The following is a 24,939-nucleotide window of genomic DNA, read 5'->3' as shown; positions in this document are numbered from 1 at the left end:
TATTCAATCTCAATTTTCTTTGGTTCATATGCAGTCTAAGTTTATTTAAAGCTTCTGGCAATCAAAACATTTGTTCAGTTCTGAATTACAATTGAAGGCCAGATATTTGGAATAAATTCAAGTTACAAAATGATTGTAATATCCAGACAATGGTTTATTTTAAAGGGAACTAATTGAAATAACATGTCGAAATAAAATAGACACAAAATGCTGGAGTAACTCAGCGGAACAGGCAGACTGGAGTCTGAAGAAGGGTCTTGACCCGAAACGTCACCCATTCCTTCTATCCAGAGATGCTGCCTGTTCCGCTGAGTTACTTCAGCATTTTGTGTCTATCTTCCGTGTAAACCAGCATCGGGAGTTCCTTCTTACACATCCTGCCAAAATAAAATGTTAAGATCAATAAAAACAGGATGCAATTTATTTGGCAGTACATTTCTTAAAAAATGTAACACTTGAATTGAAAATTTGATTCTTTGTTTTGTGGTGCTAATTTCACATTTCCTTGCAGTATCAAAGGAAGCCATTCAGTCCAGCAAATCTACTGCTACAAAGAAATCTCCTTCCCCATTACATTTTTTAATAGACAATAGGTGCAGGAGGAGGCCACTCGGCCCTTTGAGCCAGCACCGCCATTCAATATGATCATGGCTGATCATTCTCAATCAGTACCCCATTCCTGCCTTCTCCCCATACCCCCTGATACCACTATCATTAAGAGCTCTATCTAGCTCTCTTGAATGCATTCAGAGAATTGGCCTCCACTGCCTTGAGGCAGAGAATTCCACAGATTCACAACTCTCTGACTGAAAAAGTTTTTCCTCGTCTCAGTTTTAAATGGCCTACCCGTTATTCATAAACTGTGGCCCCTGGTTCTGGACTCCCCCAACATTGGGAACATGTTTCTTGCCTGTAACGTGTCCAACCCCTTAATAATCTTATACGTTTTGATAAGATCCCCTCTCATCCTTCTAAATTCCAGTGTATACAAGCCTAGTTGCTCCAGTCTTTCAACATATGACAATCCCGCCATTCCAGGAATTAACCTAGTAAACCTACGCTGTACGCCCTCAATAGCAAGAATATCCTTCCTCAAATTTGGAGACCAAAACGACATACAGTACTCCAGGTGCAGTCTCACTTGGGCCCTGTACAACTGCAGAAGGACCTCTTTGCTCCTATACTCAAATCCCCTTTTGTGTGAACTATTCTATCCACTTCCTGATTATTTCCCTAGAGTACAGAAGCCCAAGGCAGTTTAGCAAATTTTCTTGCAACAGGTTTTGATTTTTGTAAACCTTCCATATTCATTTGTATTATAGTCTTGATATAGACATAAGTTCATAAGTGATAGCAGCATTCGGCTCATCAAGTCTACTCTGACATTCAACTAGAGCTGATCTATCTCTTGCTCCTAATCTCATTCTCCTGCCTTCTCCCCATAACCCTAACCCATACTAATAAATAATGAGAATGATGATAAATGTTTTTCTTCATCAGCATGAGCTGTACAAAAATAAATGGGACAGCCAATCTAGGGACGAGATCAACTTTAAAAAGCAATCTTCAAATATGATTTCACAGAACTGTGAGAACTGAAACACGGTCTCGTTGTCTCACTCACATGGAACCAAGTCTTATTGAGCAAGGAGATTGTAAATTCAACTTTCAATCAAAATAAAGACAAATGTATTTTCAGAGTTGGGACCCTTCTTCAGATTGATGGAGGGTCCCAACTCAAAACGTTACCTATCCCTGTTTTCTTCAGAGATGCTGCCTGACCCACAGAATTGCTCCAGCAATTTAGGATATTTTTTTGTAAATCAGCATCTGCGGTTCCTGGTTTCTACATTTGACTTTCAGTCCTTGACCCTAGTTAGCCAATAACCTGATCATAATCAAGATGGCGAAGAGGTATAAAACAGCTTATGCCTGCTTACAATTTCTAATCTGAAAGCCATCTGGCAATTTTTTATTTGGGCATTACAGAAAATAGTGAACTTGCCGATCCTGTGGAATATACAAATACCACGGCGATTTGCTATAATCATCCAGACTATAGACAAAAACTAAAATAAAATGTTATCTTTCTACCAGTGTAAATGCAACATTCTGTAAAGGGCAGCAGTGGCAGAGTTGCTGCCGTACAGCGCCAGAGACTGGGGGTTCTGACCTTGGGTGATACCGAGTTTGTACATTCTCCCTGTGGGCTTTCTCCAGGTGCTCCAGTTTCGTTGCACACTCCAAAGACGTATAGTATCATAGGTTGATTGGCTTCGGTAAAATTGTAAATTGTCCCTAGCCTGTGGGATAGTGCTAGTGAACGATGTGATCGCTGGTCGGTGCGGACTCAATGGGTCCAAGGGTGTGTTTCCACACTGTATCTCTAAAATAAAGTCTGCTGTACAAGCAGTTGCTGTTAGTATTCAGCCCTTTACCCAATTGATTTATATAACCAGTGCTTTGCTGCACAATATTTTTCATGAGTACATTTATCTCCTTCATGTTTAGATAATTGGTAATGACCCAAATTATTCCGTTCTAAATCATTCAAATCATGACACTGGAAGAAAAAACACCATTTGAAAGTTTGTTAATTGCAATAGGTTTTCCTAAATAATGCTATATAAATATCACAAATGGACCATTTACAGAATTTAACAAATTCTTACTGTGCAAAAAAGCTCAAATGTTACGTATATCACAACGAAAGCTTTTGACATAGCTCATAAAAAAAACCATGATACAATACAAAACCGTATCTACTTCTACAAGGTATACACAATGCAAGTAGTTAAAATATTCAGTTATAAACAAGGTGAACCTGCTACAAATGATTTGTCTCTAACACTATTCAACAAGTATGCTGAAGAAGAACAAAGTTATAAATTCCAGAGAAAATTAGAAAAGATGCAAAGCCACACAAGTCATATTTTCTAGTATTTTAATAATTATAATTTTAATGATACAACTTTGGCTAGGATACTTTAGCATTCCTCTTTTCCATACAATTAATAAACTCTTTAAAGACAAGATTATTTGGACAAGGTTTCATTTGCAGCCCAAGACACACTGCTTAATCTTAATTGGCCTATTTCCAACCATCATGCCCACTATCAGCCATAAAAAAACACATTAAATACCAACCGAGACAATATTTAATGCTTTTCGTTAAGCTCATGTAGGTCAGAGGAATGACATGTTTACTACCAATAACAGCTGTTCAACTTACATAATGCTCAAAACTCATGACAAAACCGCCAATTATGCATTAATAAAAGCTTCAACTTAATATCAAAGGTTAAATAGAGCATGGATGTATCCAACGTAAAGCTTAAAAAAATGTTAAGCACATTGCAGGGGTGCTTGTAGAAAAGGAGCTTGTAGAAAATACTGCCTTAAAATCTATGAAAGACAAGCTAATTTTTTTTTTAAAATGCTTTCATCATACCGAATTCCCTTACCTTTTTTAAAAAAAAGGATGCATATTAATCATCTGGAGCTAATATTAAGGCTAAAAGCATTTTTCTTTTTTGTAAGGTGATTCAGTGCATTGGTCCCTCGAATGTTCATCTGAACTCAATGCTTTTTCTTTTTAAAAAAGCGCCATGCCCTTTGGTTTCATGTTTGTTGGACTTTGTTTAATTCAGCAATCATGACCGAACAGGAATGTTCACCATGCTATTCAAAATCACGGTTAGTAAGAACAATAGGCGCCACCAAAGTCCACAGATATAAAAGGAGACAGATCCAGCTAGAGGTGATTTTCACCCAAACGGACGGCCATTTACTTGTAATCGTCTTGTAGTCAGCATCGGGGCTAGAGAGAGGGAAAGATGATAGGTTAAAATTAAAGATATAATTTTCCAATCGAGCTTTTCAATCATTCTCATAGCAACCAAAGAGCTGTCATTACTGGAGAATATTTCCATTCTGGATATCATAATATTATCAACCACAAGATTCCAAGACACAAAATGACAGGGACAGATTCTTTGGTGTATTCAATGAGCTATAATTATAGACACAAAACTATAATTATTTTCATAATTATAGTTATGATTATAATTTCAGTCTGAAGTCCTTTGGAGCACCATTTGTCTCTTTTTCTCCCCATTTCCCTTGAGAACCTGTGCACGAAATATGATCAATACTTTAAACAGTTTCAGGTTGGCAAGAGTTTGGCTGTGATGTGAAAGATACATCCTCTGGATGCACTGGGACGCATCCAGAGTTTGGCTGAGTACAAACTGCTTTCTGCCAATGCTTCTTGTAAGAGAGATTTCTTTGACCTTTCCTCAAGGCTTTCAAGATAAATTGTAACAAAATCCCTCATGGTCGTGAGATCTTTGAAGGCTCCAATAGATTTTCCGCTACAGCTGATCAAATTAAGGCCCCTTTGAATTTTTTTTAAAAGTAGCTTTTGGACATACATTTCCAGTTTGTAAAAAAACATCAACTATTCAATATTCATTTTCATCATTATGGCCAGAAATCCTTTGAACAATTTAAAGAGTCTAACAAAAATCCTACTGACTCGTTTAAAAGGAATTAATGTAATGAAGGGACTCTCTTATCCTGGGATGTAAGGAAACAATGATTTATATAAAGCCAATAACTTTGATTCATTTAGGAGATTAAACCAAATACTTTGTAGTTTTAGTCAAAGCACGCAGTCTTTTTCTACTGAAATAAATGAGCGGTATACAGAGTGACTGTGTATCATTCCTGGGTTTATAACCAGGACATTATAGAGATAGGCTGTGACATTCGTGACATTATTAAGGCCAAGCCACTGTTCAAGAATAATCCTCGAGGAGGCAAATGGAAGGAGAGGGGAAATAGGGAAGGTGAGAAACAGGGGAGAGGTGTCAGAGAGAGGGATGGGGGAAGGAGATAAGAGACCATTCTGATGCCCAGACAAACAAAAATAACTAGTTTACATTAGATTTTTCAGTTACTAATAATACGATTAATAATAATTAAATTATGATATTTTATGTTTTATTCCTAATTGTTTGATGTATGTCGTGTTGTTACTTGCGAGCAAAGTACCACGGCAAATTCCTTGTATGTATACATACTTGGCTAATAAAATTTGTTCAATTCAAATTTGTTTGTTCAATCTTCAACAGTTATCTGGCAATGGGATATTTCGTCTCAAATTATGTTTAGCTGGGCGAACACGAAATGTACCTTTAAACCACTTTTTATTCAGAAATCATTTAATGAAAATTATTGGAAGGAACCAAAAATAGAGCAGATCAATTGTATTGGGATTCATTCTTAAAGACAATCCACCCTTTGTAAAAATGGATAACTTTTGCTGTCCTGCAATTTACTTACCTGTACCAGTTGGTCAACGTCATCATTATATAGAGTGAAGCCAGGAAAAGCATGAAATGAAAGAATGAATAGCTGTATTGGACCGCGTCCTGTTCATTGTCCTGGACTCTTCTGCCATCTCCCTGGTCATCCACGGTACCTCCAGACAAAGAGTCATCCAACACAACCGTTTCACTGGTCGAGAATGAAAGTTTATTCACCTGACTGTTGTTTGAAGTACGAATGCTGCAAATATAAAGTGACAATGATCAACATTTGAGCATTACGGCCAGAATGTATTTAATCATGTCCCTTCCATTGAATTAAATTAATTTCCAGGAGCCTGTTTCCGGGCTGTATCTCAAAACTAAACGAAACACACCAAGCAAAAGATGAAAAAAGTGGTCAAAGGGAAAAGTCTCCAATTGGAGTTAAACTAAACTTGAAATGGAAGATATTACCAACTAATCCAGGTCCAGAAATATGCTGAAATTTTCTGGGGAATAATCACAATTCATTACAAAAAATTGAAAGCACAAGTGGCCACTTGTCCCTGTACTGATCACAAGAGTTACCTATCTGGGGCCTGGACTTTCTCACTGCCAGGCCCCAAGTGGTCAGGATGGGGGAACACACATCTAGCTCCCTCACCCTGAACATAGGATCCCCCCAGGGCTGCGTCCTTAGCCCCCTACTGTACTCCCTGTACACACATGACTGTGGGGCCAGGTTCAGCTCAAACTCCATCATCAAGTTTGCTGATGACACTGTGGCGGTGGGCCGGATCTCCAACAACGATGAGAAGGCCTACCGGGAGGAGGTGGCTGATCTGGCACTGGTGTCAGGACAATAGCCTCCTCTTGAATGTCACTAAAACAAAGGAGCTGATTGTGGACTTCAGAAGGGCTAAACATCCAAGGACGTACACGCCACTGGAGATAAATGGGTCTATTGTGGATAGGGTGAGCAGTTTTAAATACTTGGGAGTCCGCATCGCAGAGGATCTGACGTGGGCAACGCACATTGCCGCACTGGTGGGTAAGGCTAAGCAGCGCCTTTACCACCTTAGACAACTGAGGAAATTCAGAGTGTCTCTGAGGATCCTTCATTGCTTCTACTCTGGGGCTTTAGAGAGCATCCTGTCCGGCAACATTACAGTCTGGTTTGGGAACAGCTCTGCCCAGGACAGGATGGCCCTGCAGAGAGTAGTGCGTTCGGCAGAACGCACCATGGGAACTACACTCGTCCCCCTGCAGGACCTATACATCAGGAGGTGCAGATCCAGAGCAAGCAAGATCATGAGGGACCCCTGCCATCCCAGTAACGGACTGTTCCAGATGCTACGATCAGGCAAACGCCTCCGCTGTCACGCTGTGAAAACGGAGAGGATGAGACGGAGCTTCTTCCCACAGGCCACCAGGACTGTCAACTTTTATAACCCCAGAGACTAAATTTTTGTCGACACTAATAGTAACTTATTAACTTTATTTATATGCTGTAACTGTAATTCTTTTTGTGCACAACCCGCAGGCATTGCCACTTTCATTTCACTGCACATCGTGTATGTGTATGTGACAAATAAATTTGACTTGACTTGACTTGACTTGACTATCTTAATCATGATTTCTGTTTGCATTCGTTCTTAGATAATTGGGGATTATGTTTTAGAACAGGGGAACAAATCATGCCAAGATTAAGAATTCAAGATTTAATAATAATCAGGTGAAACAAAATTTGTTATTTATCCTTTCATCTTTGCGTCATACAGGTCTATTATTTGCACATTCATTTTCTTTGTGCTGTTAATTTTTTTTTTCCCCAATTTGTACCCTAACCCAGAAATGTTTAAACTTGCAACTTGGTTTCTGCTTTCCATTGTGACTTCCCCGTTACAAAGTAAGGAAATTGTAAATAGGCAAAGATCATTAATAAACCATGGTTTTAAGTTCCACCCAGATTTTACCTCGAGTATAACAGACAGAGGATGAAGAGGACGAGGCCCACAACGTTCTGTGCTTCCCACCACTGCACTGCGGTCGGAGGTCCAGTTGAAGGGGAAGGAGCCATGCGCAAAGATTCAGTTCTATTGACGGGAATGACCAGGTTTTTAATAAGGCCTATAAAGTTAGGGTTACATTCTCCATCTGAAAAATAAAACACAACATCCATCTTAAACATGTAGAAACAAGGAACTGCAGGTGTTGTTTTTTGTTTTTTTTAAACAACGTGCTGGAGCAATTCAGCGGTTCAGACACCAACCCTGGAGAAATCAGTGAAGAGGGGTTCCAACCCGAAACCCATCCATGCATGTTCTCCACGGATGCTCCCTGATCTGCTGAGTTACTCCAGCACTTTGACTTTTTTCATTTATCTGTCTTAACCATTGTTTAAATCGCTATGTTGTCTACACAAGTGATCATGTATTCAGCTTGCTGTGTCCACTTGCATCATGCAAGCTGCATCAATGAGGAATACCACCAAACTCCATCAAGCAATTTTCCGTGAGGAGTGACATGCAAACCTAAATGCTGCAGAAAGGTACTGGGATAGTCCAGCATTTGTATTCAGCTATTATCAGCTTCTACGATTTGTGTTTATAGTTAGAACCTACTGACATTAAAAAAATTCTGTTGAAAAAGTATATTTGGCAGTTACCTGGACTGAAACTGATTAAAAACTGATATTGTATCGAAAATTAGGTTTGAGCTTCAATAGAAATTATTTATTTAAAATAGAAAAAGATTCATCAGGGATTTTGCAATTTATTTGAATTGTAATCACAACACAAGAAAAAAATCTTTATTTCAGAAATGTCAGATTCAATATCAGGAATTAGAAACATAGGTGAAAGTTATTATCTATAACTAAACACACATTTCTTTGGGTTACCATATCTAAATCACTGTCCTGTAACACAAACTGTGTATAAAATCATGAGAGGAATAGACCGGATAGATGCACATAGTCTCTTGCCCAGAGTAGATGAATCAAGGACCAGGGAACATAGATTTAAGGTGAAGGGGAAGATTTAATAGGAATCTGAGGGGTAACTTTTTCCACACAAAGGGTGGTGGGTGTATGGAACAAGCTGCCAGAGGGGGTTGTTGAGGCTGAGACTATCCCATTGTTTAAGAAACAGACAAGTACATGGATAGGACAGGTTTAGAGGGATATGGACCAAGCGGGGGCAACTAGGACTACTGTAGCTAGGACACGTTGGCCAGTATGGGCAAGTTGGGCTGAAGGGCCTGTTTCAACGCTGTATCACTCTATGACTCTAAGACAAACATGCACCTACCGGGCTCATTTGACATGGCAGACCAGGTGAGATACATGGTGTACAGAGTAATGACTGAGGACTGAAGGAGACCAGATTGTGGCTGTGCTTCCTACACATAAAAAAAACAATGATTAAGAAAAAAGCATTTGTATTAAGGCATAAATATTTCAAGCTCTAATGGGAAAAGTCCCACTACCAACAAAGGGTCCCTGGAAAATATATAAATTCAAAGAACCGAAAAATTGCAAGAGGTCAAAAATAAGAAAACAAGAAAAAGATGCAGAAGAAAGCAACTTGGCCACTTCTTCTTGCTCCACCATTTAATAGGATGATAGCTGACCTTTTAGTTCTTATGCCACTTTCCACCAATAACCCCATTTCCATCTATTCGATTGATGTGCATTTAAAAAGTCTATCAAACTCTGTTTGGAATACATTGAGTGAATGAATCGTCTAAAGGTTCGTTATCCTGTGGATGAAGATTTTGCATTCATTTCAATAGACAATAGGTGCAGGAGTAGGCCATTCGGCCCTTCGAGCCAGCACCACCATTCAATGTGATTATGGCTGATCATTCTCAATCAGTACCCCGTTTCTGCCTTCTCCCCATACACTTAATTTGATAGCCCCCTGGTTCCAGATAACACACCTAGGAAAAATATCATCCCTGCTTCTACCCCATAAAACCCCTGTGTGTTTCACCACTATTTTTTTTTTAAATTCCACAGTATGGCTGTTTATTCTCTCATCAAAGAACATGTACAATCCTAACAATCAATCTGCTGTACTCCTTCTATCACAAGTTTATCCTTGGGTAAGTTGACCCGATTTGTACGCAGTATTTCTGTAGCTTCCGTAGTTTCACTGTAGCTTTTCATGTGTATTTTCAAACTAACTGCAAATGGAAATTATCAGCAACACGTCAGAAGAATGTCACAAAGGTTGCCTTGAACATTTCTTTCGCAGAAAGCATTTTAATTCTATTTTCTGACTGAAATAAATATATTTTTTAAGATTTCTGTAATATTGAAGTCAGTTTAAAACTCCTAAGATGCGGCACAATGTTTTTCTTACTCATAAATCTTTTGCCTCATAATTCATTGTGGTTGATGAGGACCTTGGAAGAGTTGATACCACTGCAATCTATAACAAGCTAATCATTTGGTGATAACAGAGGGAACAGGCATCATTCTTTGCCGCTGTGTGATTGAGAGCTAAAACAGATTCGGAAGCCTGGACTTAACACATCAGATAGTTGGACTTCACCAAAACTTAGATCCAAAATTGACCAAATCCTGTGACATGTCCCAGACCTCATTCACATTCCTTCTCTCTTAGACTCAGTCCCTATCACACAACTTAAGAAAGCAGTATAGTCCCAGGACCAATCTGTGTTAAGACCGAAGCACACTGATTTTGAAATGTTTTATCAAAGTGAAAATTAGTGATATTATTTTACCTCCAGACATACCCCAAATAATTATCCATTCTGTAAAATCAGGAAACTTATTTAGACAATAGACAATAGGTGCAGGAGTAGGCCACTCGGCCCTTTGAGCCAGCACTGCCATTCACCGTATTTATTCACAAAATGCTGGAGTAACTCAGCAGGTCAGGCAGCATCTCGGGAGAGAAGGAATGGGTGACGTTTCGGGTCGAGACCCTTCTCAGACACCGTGATCATGGCTGATCATCCACAATCAGTACCCCGTTCCTGCCTTCTCCCCATATCCCTTGACTCCGCTATCATTAAGAGCTCTATCTAACTCGCTCTTGAAAGCATCCAGGGAACTGGCCTCCACTGCCTTCTGAGGCAGAGAGTTCCACAGTTTCACAACTCTGATTGAAAAAGTTTTTCCTCATCTCCGTTCTAAATGGCCAATCCCTTATTCTTAAACTGTGGCCCCTGGTTCGGGACTCCCCCAACATCGGGAACATGTTTCCTGCCTCTAGCGTGTCCAATCCCTTAATAATCTTATATGTTTCAATAAGATCTCCTCTCATCCTTCTAAATTCCAGAGCACACAAGCCCATGATTTGTAGCAAATCATTCAATGAAATGTGCAGTCTACCACTTGTAACACAATTCACATGGAAGCATCATAGAGTACAAACGTACTCTGTTTAAAATGATCCAAGGATTGTATAATTTGGCTAGAAATACAACAAAGTTAATTTCAGATGTTAGGTAATCTGTAATCAGTTTATGGGGCTGCCTGGTAACTATCAACTGAAGTAACTATCAATAAGAAAAAATAAGGCACACCAAGCATTTCAGTAATTCAAATTCACCATGCAAATTTCAATCTATTATACAAACTGCTGGGAATAGCTCTTGAAGGCTTGTGGTTATTGGCTCCATTTTGCGTAATACCATTCACTTAACATCAAAAATAACTCCAAGAATCTCTCACTTCTGGATGTGTCCTATTATGTTACAACTGTTTCTCTGCTTAAATATATTTCTCAAGATTACAAGCTAAGTCCAACTTTTAATTTGAGATAAATGTCTGAAAAGGGGTCTCAACCCGACCCATTCCTTCTCTCCAGAGATGCTGCCTCTCTGTCCCACTGAGTTACTCCAGCATTTTGAGTCTACTTTCTATTTAAACCAGCACCTGTAGTTCTTTCCTACACAAGTGTCCAAGCAGTCAGTTCCAGAATAAAGTAGATAAGACACCTTGATTGTCATATTAGTTTGCGTTTAGGGGTATAAAAACCATAAGGAGACAGACAGAACTTGTATGTTCTTACCTGTATTTTTGGAAGAATAGAAGTAACAGATAGAGCAATGCAAACGATCATGTTGAAGCTAATGAAGAATTTGTTCTCAACACATCCTCCAGGTGTGGTGTAATACACATAGAAAAGCACAACCGCAATGAACGACAAGATGTAATTCAGGCTGGTAATGGAGACCAAAGCTGCAAATATAAAACCACAGAGATAAAATGTATTATAACAAAATTAAAGCTGTAGAAGGGACTAATCTTAAAGATGCACTCTAATTTCAATGTGAGAGAACAGAATCCATCATATTTCGTCAATTGAATAAAGAAGGTTTTATGGCAGGCCCAACCAATTTATTATCAGACATCTTTGAATAGTACTCAACAATTGTACATGTTAAAATAGAAAGTCAACAATGTATATTTATATCAGACTCCTCAAAGCGAATGGGAGGAGTTTTCAGACAAATTAATAGATGGGTTCACAGAGCAAAACAGCGGGGGAAAATGGGCGTGATACAGCCACCGAAGAAGAAAGTTCTGCAGCTTGCCAAATGAAATGAAAAATTCCCAATTTTGTTACTCTTTCACAATCATCTTGGGGTGGGAGCTGCTTTACGTCCTCGTCATCCACCCTGGGTAGTTCTACGGAACTGGCAAAATTTGCAGCAAAGCGTCAACTACGGTACTCTGAAGCACCAATTGCCACTTTTGATTGGTGTAGTTGACATACGAAAGAAGAAGACAATGTGGCCCTTGTGGCAAAAGGGATCAGGGGGTATGGAGACAAGGCAGGTACAGGATACTGAGTTGGATGATCAGCCATGATCATATTGAATGGCGGTGCAGGCTCGAAGGGCCGAATGGCCTACTCCTGCACCTATTTTCTATGTTTCTATCTTATGGCTTCAAACTGCATTTCACTCTCACTAATCAAAGCCTTGACAAACACTTTTCCCACAGGACTACTAGCACTGCTTGTAAAGTGGACTCTTATCATTTTATTAGGCCCGGCTTAGTTTGAAATTGATAATATGGAATGGATGATTAAAGAAAACTAATTGTTCACATTAGCACAATACCCAGTAAAGCATTTGCAGCAAAGCGTCAACTACGGTACTCTGAAGCACCAATTGCCACTTTTGATTGGTGTAGTTGACATACGAAAGAAGAAGACAATGTGGCATTCAGTGAAACAGCCATAAAATTTTATTATTCTTATTTTGTACATCGTTTAAACAGCTTTTCACTTAATGCCTTTTTCCCTTACATTTCCCTTCAGGCGGCAGTATTTTTTCCCCCCAAAATAATAATTGGAAATAATGGTGTGCTTATCCTATCAACCATTTAACATTATCTTATATCAACATTAATAACCCCACTCAGCCAATGCCAATTCCAAAAATAAACTCTAAAGATTTACTAATGGCTGTTCACTGCAAATACTAATTTTCAATCACATACCTGTGTACCAGCATTTGGACTGACCATCCTCCAACTTCCCCACCCATGACTCATTCCAAGAATGAGCAAAGTCTATCAGCAAAACCAGCTGGATTAATATGAAGCAGAATGCACCTGCTGTTCCGATGGCAAACAAAGCTAATGGATAGAGAGAAAGTAAATTTAGCAAACTGAACACTCATAAGGAATAGGAGTAGAATTAGGCTATTAGGCCATTCCGCTCAGCCATTCAATCATGGTGATCTATCTCACCCTCCTAACCCCATTCTCCTGCCTTCTCCCCATAACCTCTAACACCTGTACTAATCAAAAATCTATCTATCTCTGCCTTAAAAATACCCATTGACTTGGCCTCCACAGCCCTCTGTGGCAAATAATTCCAGATTCACCACCCTCTGACTAAATAAATTTCTCCTCATCTCCTTCCTAAAAGAACGTCCTCAATATCAGAAAATGTGTTATTTCACCTCTTTCCTAACGTCTATCTCTCTCCTCCTGCTGTCCATTCACTTTCATTCTTGATAAGTTACACTTACATTTCTTTGCTCTTGTATCATATTTTTGTTTTCAATCCTTATCCTTTCAACCTTTGGTTCCCATGGCTTCACAGTACAGAACACAATAGGTGTCAATAGAGCAGAAGTGTGTGTGTGTGAAAATTCAGAGACTGAAAAGACACACTTTTTTTTAAATAGCATCTGAAAGTTTACCAGATATTGAGATGTAATATGCCACAACTAGGCATCATGGTCAACGTAGATAGAAAAGCCCCTAAACATGTTTCTGTGCTGTACTATTCTATAACTATTGTTGAGTGGATCCAAAAATGCAACTTTGAACATACCAAAAAACATATTTGAACTAATTCCATTGAGGGAATAGTAGTAATACACAGTTTAAAACAAATTAATTATTAATTTAAGACAACATTCCTTTGTATATTTTAACAGATGATTCAGAAAGGTAAAAACAACAACCAGTATTTTAGTTCTAACGGGTAACAGGCTGCTTTACCTTTTGTAAACGGTCCTTCAGGGATGTAAAAGGCTCCCACTATAATAGCTATGATGCCAGCTACTTTGAAGAACCAGAATCTATCAATAAACAAAAAGTTACATTTCCAATTAGAATACCTTAGAATTTTTTCCAATACGCCATGAAGACAAACCAATTACATCTTGCAAAGTCAAATGGACATGAACTTAACTTTTAAAAAAAAGGGCTGGGAGCTGTTGAGATTGTTGATGTCTAATAATTTAAACCCCACCTGAATGCTTCCAAATCCAATGGAGAAAGAAGCAGTCAAACTACCCACAGAAGGCGGCACTGTGGCGCAGCGGTAGAGTTGCTGCCTTACAGCGAATGCAGCGCCAGAGACTCAGGTTCGATCCTGACTACGGGCGCCGTCTGTGCGGAGTTTGTACGTTCTCCCCGTGACCTGCGTGGGTTTTCTCCGAGACCTTCGGTTTCCTCCCACACTCCAAAGACGTACAGGTATGTAGGTTAATTGACTGGGTAAATGTAAAAATTGTCCCTAGTGTGTGTAGGATAGTGTTAGTGTGCGGGGATCGCTGGGAGGCGCAGACTCGATGGGCCGAAGGGCCTGTTTCCGCGCTGTATCTCTAAAAAAAAAAATCTAAATCTAAAAAGGCTCACTGGCAGTTTCTGATTCAATACTCGTTCTAGGTTTAACTTGGGTCAGAGGGGGCTTCTGAAAAATGACAGCCCAAGAGGTTCAGCTACCGGTGGATAAGTGCTTTCCCCACCTTAAGCATCTCAATTGCCTCCCCACCAAATCCTCTCCTGAACTTGTCAGAGTTTCGCCAACAAAAATACAGCACACCCGCCGCCATCCACCGTCCATATAGCTTGTCCCGCTCAATATCAAGTCCTGAGGTTTTGGATGTTCATGGGGATCGCGGGTCAGCACGGACTCGGTGGGCCGAAGAGCCTGCTTCCGCACTGTCGCTCTTTCTCAAAAGTCCAATTATTCTGGATAAAAACAACAGCACTCCGCTATGTTCTTGAAAACATTCCAGAATAACTCACCCACTCACCCAGAAATTATTTTCTTTTTTAATAATTATCGTTTAAGAGAAACTATTCTCCCAATCTGGGTGCTCGAGAACAGTTATAATTTTGATCCAGACTGGGCAGGTCCGAGGACTAATAATCGTGATTTTTAAAAACGAATTTCTGCTTTATTTTGCTTCTAGACCGTAACGAAACTGTATAATGTATCATGCTTACCCATTGTGTACTGCTGCTCTGGGATCTCTGCTCGATTTTACATTGATTAAAAGCAGAGCAAAAAGAGAGAAGAAGACAGCCAATCCGAAGCATATACGATAAACTGACTTGTAACTAGCTAAGATGTCACAGTTTATCACCCCGTGAACATTCGGAAGCTGAGTACCAAAGCCATCTTCACAAAATCCTGGAATCTAAACGGAAAAGGTAATTAAATAATGTATAACTTACAACACAATCAAACATTTTGCTTCTTTTTAAAAAAAATTACATTGGCTACCCTCTCATGTATTTGTACTAATACCCAACAGTTGTCACAATAGTTATCGTTCTTTTATCAAGCAAGCATGCAAGCAATCGATTTGGTCCTTGATTTTCTTCGTGTCAAAGTCATGCTGCTTGGAAATAGGCCCTTTGGCCCAACTTGCCCACTCTGACCAACATGTCCCATCTACACTAGTCCCACCTGCCTACATTTGGCCCGTATCCCTCTAAACCTGTCCTATCCATGTACCTGTCTAAATGTTTTTTACATGTGTTTTTCTTCTTGCTGTTGGTCATTATTTTTACAGTTCTTTCTTCCACCCCTGTTTTTTAGTAGGCGAAAGAGGGCAGGTTGGCACAATTTAACAACCAAGTAAGACTTAAATCATGTCCACATTCCTGCTACTCTGAATATGGAATTCTCTAGTTAAGTTCCTAATCATGCCAAATTTGAAACAGCTCCAGAAAGCATAACAAATTGCATCCTCTGCATGCAATCTCATTGCACTATTCCTCCTCAAACTGCCCTAAGCCCTTTAGTCACATCAGGCATAAATAGACCTACAAGCTTAACCAAATTGTAGGAAATTATGACATAGGTTCAAATATTGGACTTCTTGTTCATAAAAGTGATAATCAACAGTTGGACAGATTTCAAACATCAGCAAAGACTATAACTTTAATCATTCAGAAGTCCAATGTAGGGTTACATTTTTATCCAAACTAAAAGATACCCCTGTGGTTATTTTGTAAAATGAATTCTCAAGGAATCATCATGCTTGATGTCCGCATTCCTGTCAATTTGATGTTTCCTCAGGAAATAGATAACATGTGAATCCAGATAACATGCAGTATATTGCTGAAATTAGTTGAATTTTAAACTACAGGTCTTTCAACATCCACCGAACCACAAATTGGTCTAAACTATATTCACTGGTCTTTCCAGCATGATTGACATTACAAATCAGAACACGTTAGAGGCAGGAAACACGTTCCCAATGTTGGGGGAGTCCAGAACCAGGGGCCACAGTTTAAGAATAAGGGGTAGGCCATTTATAACAGAGATGAGGAAACACTTTTTCAGTCAGAGAGTTGCAAATCTGTGGAATTCACTGCCTCAGAAGGCAGTGGAGGCCAAGTCTCTGAATGTATTCAAGAGAGAACAGGATAGAGCTCTTAAGGATAGCGGAGTCAGGGGGTATGGGGAGAAGGCAGGAACGGGGTACTGATTGAGAATGATCAGCCATGATCACATTGAATGGTGGTGCTGGCTCGAAGGGCCGAATGGCCTACTCCTGCACCTATTGTCTATCTATTGCAAATATTTTTGAATTCCTCCTGACCGACAGTTTGGGGGATTGTTAAATTGTGCTTTAGACTTAAACCTAGCAAAGTTACGTCTGTGAGTTACATCATTAGCTCATAGAATTATATTTAGTCCACCATAAATAAAGGGATATACTTGATCTAACTTTTATCTGAAAGGAAATAACTACAAACACCACAATACAGGAAATGTTTATACTTTGAAACCATGAAATCTGAAAACTTTTAAAGATGAATATGATTCTACATGATTATGGAAGAAAATAATCCATGTAATTTTACTATCTTCTCTACTAAACACAGTAGACATTCTTTGGTGATAACTTTAAAAACAAAGCAAAAGTATTGAGTCGCATTAAAGGGGGTGAAAGTATGACACTTCAAGTTATTTCAACAGGATTAATTATATAATACATACCTTTTTTAGTTGATTAGTTGAATGTTGATTTCTCTAACTTCCTGGTAGCATCGGCATTCCCCATCTCTCTATGCCTCCCCCACCCAAGTCACACTAGCATCTCGTTTTCACCCAACCAGTTTCCTTTATCATTGTTACTTTTTTTACATATCTTTAATTCATTTTTCTTTATCTCTCTATCTCTCTACATCATCGTCTATATCTCTTGTTTCCCTTATCCCAAACCAGTCTGAAGAGGGGTCTCGACCCAAAACCTCACTCATTCCTTCTCTCCAGAGATGCTGCCTGCCCCGCTGAGTTACTCCAGCTTTTTGTGTCTATCTTCGGTTTAAACCAGCACCTGCAGTTCCTTCATACCTTTTTAAGTTGTATTGCTATTCCTGGTGCCAGCATAACGCACGCCACAAGGGTGCCCAGAAGCAAAATGAATGCATAGATCAATCTGGTTACTGTAGAATTCTTGGAATTGGGGCAACAGCTGCATAGCAAACAAGGCGCACTGCTGCACAGACATGAAACCTGTAGGGAATAGTATAAAAATACATTAAAATTGTCTAGAGAGAACAACTACAATAATTCAAAGGGTAACAATTCTGAATTTAAGTTTCAGCAACACACATCTGCAATTTAGAATACAGTACACCCAAAAATAGAACAAGTCACAACGTGGAAATATTTGTTTCCTCAAAGTTTAGAACCTAGTGGAGTAGAGTGAACTTTTTGTGAACTCATGCTGTGCTTTTCTCGAGATAACATGGACACCAAAACCTAATTAATGGTGCATCTGAAGTACAAGCCAATATTGTAGCACAGAACTTCCGTAGAACAGTTTACAGTAAGTGAAACTGATACTTATGCTGCACCTAAGGTTCTCGGTATATTTGTGCCATGAGTCGTAGCTCTACTCAATAACCAAAAGTCTGTCTCTTTTCTCACTGGTTTATTTCACTCACATGTTTAAACTGTAATGTTGTATTCTTAATGTTTTAAGCTTTATTCTTAATTGTTTACTGTATGTTCGTGTTGTTACTTGCGAGCGGAGCACCAAGGCACATTCCTTGTATGTGTACATACTTCGCCAATAAACTTATTCATTCATCCAAAGCTTGTCAAACAGCGAGAATGTGTTTGATGTCAAAAGGGCTGGTAGATTGACATAAACGGCAGGCCAAACTGCCAGATTAACACTGCTTTCAATTTCGCTGCCACTTGAGAACTAAACCAGCTTTTAAATGTATTGCTGGAAAATCACTTCCTTTTACTTTTTGTTGAGTACTGAGTTAACACAAAAATTACAATTAGACAACTTGAGAAACTGTAAAGCAGGCCTGTAGACCTGTATCGTTTCCCAGCCTATAACTTGCATGCTATATAAAGGCAAAATGAATGCTTATCTAAACCCTTCATCAATGTAAAGAGGAAGTGGCAGATTTCTCACAACTCTTAGCAAAACAAAATCCTTAATTCAGTCAGAAGGGTCCGACCCAAAAAGTCACCCATTCCTTCTCTCCATGCTGCCTGACCCACTGAGTTACTCCAGCATTTTGTGTCTACCTTCCTTAAATTCTCTCTTTCTATTCATTATCTTACATCCAACTTAACCACAAAGATAAATAGATTTTTCCTGGTCAATTTATATGGACTATAGTTAGCCCCTGTACCTTTTGCCATAGGTATTGCCCATAATACATCCATGTATTATGCATTCCCAATTAAAGAATTATTTTTAAATGTAAAAACAAAACAAATTAATAGGCACATGTTTTTTCTTTAGAAATAACAGTCACAGTAACTAAGTTTAGAATTTCATTGTTCTGATTGGGACATATGACAATAAAGCACTCTTGACTTTCACGACTCTTGAAGATGTAACTCAAGACAGTTAATTATTATAACACCAAATGTACAGTTTGGCTCATAGAGTGATACAGCATGGAAACAGGCCCTTCGGCACAACTTGCCTACACCGGCTACGCTCGTCCCACCACCTCCAAAACCTGTTCTATCCATGTACCTGTCTAACTGTTTCTTAAACGTTGGGATAGTCCCAGCCTCAAACTACCTCCTCTGGCAGCTTGTTTCATACACCCACCACCCTTTGTGTGAAAAGGGTTAAAAGAGGAAGTCAGAATATTATGTCAAGTTACAATTATGCTAATTCACCATAGTATGTATGGACTTAAACATTAGACAAGTTAAGTTCTGTCTTGAAGTTTATCTGCCATTTTAATCAACTCTAGGCTTATGTTATTAGTTTTACCTTCAAAGACGTTGAAACGGTATCTATCGAAAGCTATTTTAAACGTTGAATGCACTGTCAAGGGTAGTAATGGGTCACATTAAATGTCCAGTTTTGTTGGGAAACTGGAAAAGTTAAAAGGAAACTAAACCCTGTCTCTGTTCACGACACAAAGGCCGCCATTTTCACTTTGAGATTACATGCTTTTAAATGAATGAAACTGAATGCATTCTGTTTACTATCCTTTACTGAGTGGGACAAGGTGAGCTGTATCTCCAAGCTGGTAGCTGAACTATTCATGAGTTCATGTTCATGAGTGATAGGAGTAGAATCAGGCCATTCTGCCCATCAAGTCTGTTCAGCCATTCAATCATGGCTGATCTATCTTTCCCTCTTAACCAACTGAATCATCCTACCACAACCAGAGAGCAGTCCTGAACTACAATCTACCTCATTCGTGACCCTCAGACTATCCTTTATCGGACTTAACTGACAAACTTGTACGTCTTTGGAGTGTGGGAGGAAACCGAAGCACCCTGAGAGGACCCACGTGGTCACGGGGAGAACGTACAAACCGTACAGAGATATCAAGTAACCAGGATCAGGCCCGGGTCTCTGGCGCTGTAGGGCAGCAACTCTACCACTGTACCACTGTGTTGCCCTTGTTGAGAAGACGGTTCAGTTGCAACTGTAAGAATTTACCAGAGTGAAACACATGCAGCACGGTGGCACAGCGGTAGAGTTTCTGCCTTGCAGCGCCGGAGACCCAGGTTCGATCCTGACTATGGGTACTGTCTGTACAGTGTGTGTGCTTTCTCCCCGTGACATGCGTGGGATTTCTCCAGGATCTCTGGTTTCCTCCCACATTCCAAAGACGTACAGATTCGTAGGCTGATTGGCATCAGTAAAATTGTAAATTGTCCCCTGTGTGTGTAGGATAGTGTAAGTGAGTGGGGATTGCTGGCCGGTGCGGACTCAGTGGGCTGAAGGGCCTGTTTCTGCGCTGTATCTCTGAACTAATTTAAACAATAATACTTCAGGCTGGACTAGAAATTTAACTGGCAAGAGTCAGCCTTGTGACCGAGTTAAATTCCCTTTGGACCAACACTACAATAACCATCTCATTTCCCCATCCAGTCTCACCGGAATTTCTATTCAGATTTGTTCTCGAAGAAGATTGAGCCACATTTGAATTTTTATCCTCTTGCGATTTGCAAGTTTTATTATCTACTTCTACAGTAAATGCAAAGCACAGTATTCCTATTAGCTTTCTAAATAAGCATTCACTCTTGTATAAAATTTGCATATAATCACGAGAGGAATAGGTTGGGTAGACGCACAGAGTCTCTTGCCCAGAGTAGAGGAATCGAGAACCAGAGGACATAGGTTTAAGGTGAAGGGGAAAAGATTTAATAGGAATCAGAGGGGTACATTTTTCACACAAAGGGTGGTGCATGTATGGAGCAAGCTGCCAGAAAAGATAGTTGAGGCTGGGACTATCCCATCATTTAAGAAACAGTTAGATAGGTACACGGATAGGATAGGTTTGGAGGGGTATGGACCAAGCGCAGACAAGTGGGACTAGTGTAGCTGGGACATTGTTGGCTGGTGTGGGCAAGTTGGGCCGAAGGGCCTATTTCCACACTGTATCACTATCACTCTAAGGCAGGAGAATGGGGTTGGGAGGGAGAGGTTGATCAGCCATGATTGAATGGCCGTGTAGATTTGTTTGCCCGAATGGCCTGATTCTGCTCCTATCCCTTATGAATCCTGATCACCCTATGCAAGAACTAAGCCCTAAGTCGTAAAAAACAATTCTGCACAATCAAGTTGAATATTTATTTATTTCAGCAATTTACAGGCTAGATGAATCATTTAATTCTCAATCACCGAAAGCATAACAACCATTTATAATTAATGTAGAAAAGTGCAGTGTGACACAATTACTTGGGCAGATTAGGATGTTCCAACATATACTGAGGAAATGGCATCATTAGATACCTTTCATATGCACACATTTTGCAATGAAAGACTAGTAGTTCAAATGTTAGACACAAAGAGCTGGAGTAACTCAGCGGGTCAGGCAGCATCTCTGGAGAGAACGAATGGGTGAGGTTTCGGGTCGAGACCCTTCTTCAGAAGCCCCATTCCTTCTCTCCTGAGATGCTGCGTGTCCCACTGAGTTGCTCCAGCATTTCTGTGTCTATCTTTGGTGTAAACCAGCATCTGCAGTTCCCTCTTGCACAGCAACACAAATGTATTTGAAAGAAAATCCTTATCTTGTTATCTTGCAAAAGAGGAAAGAAGGAGATAAGACTTTATTGTCTTCTATGACTGTGGAGAATGTGGATGGGTCACTGTGGTGGATGTTTAAGTCAAATCTTTATGTAGTAGTGTGCCTTGTTGCTTTTTTGGTATGGTGTATGGAACGAGCTGCCAGAGGAGGTAGTTGAGGCTGGGACTATCCCAACGTTTAAGAAACAGTTACACGGGTACATGGATAGAACAAGTTTGAACGTGTGTGTAGGATAGTGTTAGTGTACAGGGTGATCGCTGGTCATCACGGATTCATTGGACCGAAGAGCCTGAATCCACGCTGTATCTCTAGAATAAACTAAATCCCATGTGTGTGTACCTGCGCTCCTAGATCCCTCTGCTCCACAACACTCTCTATCTAACTGTGACTCCAAAGACGTACAGGTATGTAGGTTAATTGGCTGGGTAAATGTAAAAATTGTCCCTAGTGGGTGTAGGATAGTGTTAATGTACGGGGATCACTGGGCGGCACGGACTTGGAGGGCCGAAAAGGTCTGTTTCCGGCTGATATGATATGATATGTTAGGAAGGACATTCAGAGACCCTCTTTCAACCATTGGTCTTTGGAAAATACTCTTTATGATTGAGTTAATGGGAAAGAGTGTGTGAAATAAACAGGCTAGTTAAACCCTACTGAGCACCTTTGCTCTTCCAACTGGCAATAATGGCCACTGATGATGATTGATTTTTAAATTTCAGCTTGTCAAAACAAGCCAGTTTGCTTTTAATTTACCAAACCTTACTGGAAGAAAGTATATTAACTTTGACTATTTTGTAAAACCATGCACGACGACTGATATCTCCTGCGAAAGTTAAGGATTACAAAACCTCCAACTATAAATATACATTGCATAATAAAGTCCTCTTTAAAAGCATATAAGCCTTTTGTTTACTAAGCCAGGCATTTGCTCACTCATGTTTAAGGGCATTTGAGCTGACAGCTACCAGCATGCCTACACTCTGGCTTCCATGGAGTTGAACAGCAGGGAAACAGGCCCTTCGGCCCAAGCCGCTCGTGCTGCCCCTTTGGATAGTCACAAAAGGCTGAAGTAAGTCAGCGGGTCAGACAGCTTCTCTGGAAAGAAGGAATGGGTGCCGTTTCAGATCGAGACCCTTCTTCAGACTGAGAGTCAGGGGAGAGGGAGTCTAGAGATATGGAAGGGTAAGGTGTGAAAACGACAGATCAAAGTAGATGCTTTTCAGGAAATGTAGAATGGTTCGTTGTTAGTTGAGGAGAAAGTGAGAAGAGAGAAAACCAGAAAAAATAATCAGGACAGTGAAACTAGTCGGTGAACGAGGGTGGGGGAGGGATGGAGAGGGAGAGAGGGAGAGAGGGATGGAGGGAGAGATGGGGAGGGAGAGACGGGGAAAGAGAGAGAGGAGGGAGAGAGAGGAGGGAGAGAGAGAGAGGAGGTGGAGAGAGGAGGGGGAGAGAGAGAGGAGGGGGAGAGAGGGATGGAGGGAGAGAGGGATGGGGGAGAGAGGGAGGGAGAGAGGAGGGGAGGGAGAGAGGGAGGGGAGGGAGAGAGGGAGAGAGGAGGGGGAGGGAGAGAGGAGGGGGAGGGAGAGAGGAGGGGGAGGGAGAGAGGAGGGGGGAGAGAGGAGGGGGGAGAGAGGAGGGGGGGGAGAGAGGAGGGGGGGGAGAGGGGGGGGAGGAGGGGGGGGAAGGAGGGGGGGGGAAGGAGGGGGGGGAGAGGAGGGGAGAGGAGGGGGGAGAGGAGGGGGGGAGAGGAGGGGGGGGGAGAGGAGGGGGGGAGAGAGGAGGGGGAGGGAGAGAGGAGGGGGAGGGAGAGAGGAGGGGGAGGGAGAGAGGAGAGAGGAGGGGGGGAGAGAGGAGGGGGGGAGAGAGGAGGGGGGGGGAGAGAGGAGGGGGGGGAGAGAGGAGGGGGGGAGAGAGGAGGGGGGGAGAGAGAGGAGGGGGGAGAGAGGAGGGGGGGAGAGAGGAGGGGGGGAGAGAGGAGGGGGAGGGGGAGGGAGAGAGGAGGGGGAGGGAGAGATGAGGGGGAGGGAGAGAGGAGGGGGAGAGAGAGAGGAAGGGGAGAGAGAGAGAGGAGAGGGAGAGAGAGAGGAGGGGGAGGGAGAGAGGAGGGGGAGGGAGAGAGGAGGGGGAGAGAGAGAGGAGGGGGAGGGAGAGAGGAGGGGGAGAGAGAGGAGGGTGAGAGATGGAGGAGTGGGGAGAGAGAGAGGAGTGGGGGAGAGAGAGAGAGGAGGGGGAAAGAGAGATGGAGGGGGAGAGAGGAGATGGGGGGAGAGAGGGATGGAGGGGGAGAGAGGGATGGAGGGGGAGAGAGGGATGGAGGGGGAGAGAGGGATGGAGGGGGAGAGAGGGATGGAGGGGGAGAGAGGGATGGAGGGGGAGAGAGGGATGGAGGGGGAGAGGGATGGAGGGAGAGGGATGGAGGGAGAGAGGAGATGGAGGGGGAGAGAGGGATGGAGGGAGAGAGGGATGGAGGGATGGAGGGATGGAGAGAGGAGATGGAGGGAGAGAGGAGATGGAGGGGGAGAGAGGGATGGAGGGAGAGAGGGATGGAGGGAGAGAGAGGAGGGGGAAGAGAGAGAGGGGAGAGGAAGGGTTACTTGAAGTTAGAGGTCAACATTATAGCAATGCCAACAGAGTTGTGAGCAGCCCAAGCGAAATATGAGGTGCTGTTCCTCCAATTTGCGTTTGACCACACTCGGACAGTGGAGGAGGCCCAGGCCCAGGCCCAGCCCCAGGACAGACAGGGCAGTGTGTGTGGGGGTGGGTGAATGGGAGGGGGAGTTAAAGTGTTTAGTAACCGGGGGATCGGGAGATAGTTTAAAGTGAAACCAGGCTCCGCGGCAGCCTGTGTGTGAATTCTCCGGCGACGTTGCCTGAGTAAACAAACGGGGCAGGGGGGGGGGTGGCGGGAGACAAGAAACAAAGTGATGGTTGACACTGCTGCAGTAATGACGGGGAATAAAGGTTTGACCGGCTGCTGGCGGTGAATGTGAGGCCGGCCGGGGAGCCGACATGTCAGGTCAGGCCGCGCCTCGCTCGGTAAACGCGCGACGCTCTTTGTGGGGCTGGATGTCAACAACGACGGCCCGGCCTCCCCCCTCCCCCCTCGCCTCCTCAGCGCTTACCAGGCTCCCGAGAGAGCAGACGGTTAAAAGGGCGCCCATTTCCCACCGCCCCGGCCGTGAGCTACACCTCCTCCAGTGCGGCCGCCGTCTCGACTGACGGCCGCGGTGCTGGGCAGCCGGGGTCCGTCGACTAGGCCCGCCCACCCCACACGTCAGCGCGCCGCCGCCAGGGACGCCGCACGTCACGTCACGTCACGTCGTGGGGCTGGTGGGAGGGGAGGGA

General features: G+C 41.9%; 1 protein-coding gene across 1 annotated transcript; it reads right to left on the bottom strand.

Annotated features, from left to right (window-relative positions):
• Window positions 1-33: 33 nt before the first annotated feature.
• Window positions 34-24,871, bottom strand: LOC144604524 (serine incorporator 1-like). Its single transcript, XM_078419034.1, has 10 exons — window positions 24,717-24,871; window positions 17,414-17,575; window positions 15,049-15,242; window positions 13,813-13,892; window positions 12,799-12,936; window positions 11,360-11,529; window positions 8,624-8,714; window positions 7,289-7,469; window positions 5,347-5,571; window positions 34-3,820 (listed from the first exon to the last, which is right to left on the bottom strand). Exons 1-10 carry the CDS (start codon window positions 24,753-24,755, stop codon window positions 3,682-3,684), a joined length of 1,419 nt encoding a protein of 472 aa, XP_078275160.1. The 5' UTR covers window positions 24,756-24,871; the 3' UTR covers window positions 34-3,681.
• Window positions 24,872-24,939: the final 68 nt, after the last annotated feature.

This window comes from Rhinoraja longicauda, chromosome 22 (genome assembly GCF_053455715.1).
Source record: "Rhinoraja longicauda isolate Sanriku21f chromosome 22, sRhiLon1.1, whole genome shotgun sequence".
Classification (NCBI taxonomy): domain Eukaryota; kingdom Metazoa; phylum Chordata; class Chondrichthyes; order Rajiformes; family Arhynchobatidae; genus Rhinoraja; species Rhinoraja longicauda.
Note: the sequence above shows the minus strand (reverse complement) of the source record. Positions and strands in the feature narration are given on the sequence as shown.

Coding starts and splice junctions, on each gene's coding strand:
- LOC144604524 (XM_078419034.1), bottom strand. CDS start 24,755: ATGGGCGCCCTTTTAACCGTCTGCTCTCTCGGGAGCCTG. Junction 13,893..15,048: donor AGAGCAGCAGTACACAATGG/GTAAGCATGATA, acceptor GTTTATTGATAG/ATTCTGGTTCTTCAAAGTAG. Junction 11,530..12,798: donor GTCCAAATGCTGGTACACAG/GTATGTGATTGA, acceptor TTATATTTGCAG/CTTTGGTCTCCATTACCAGC.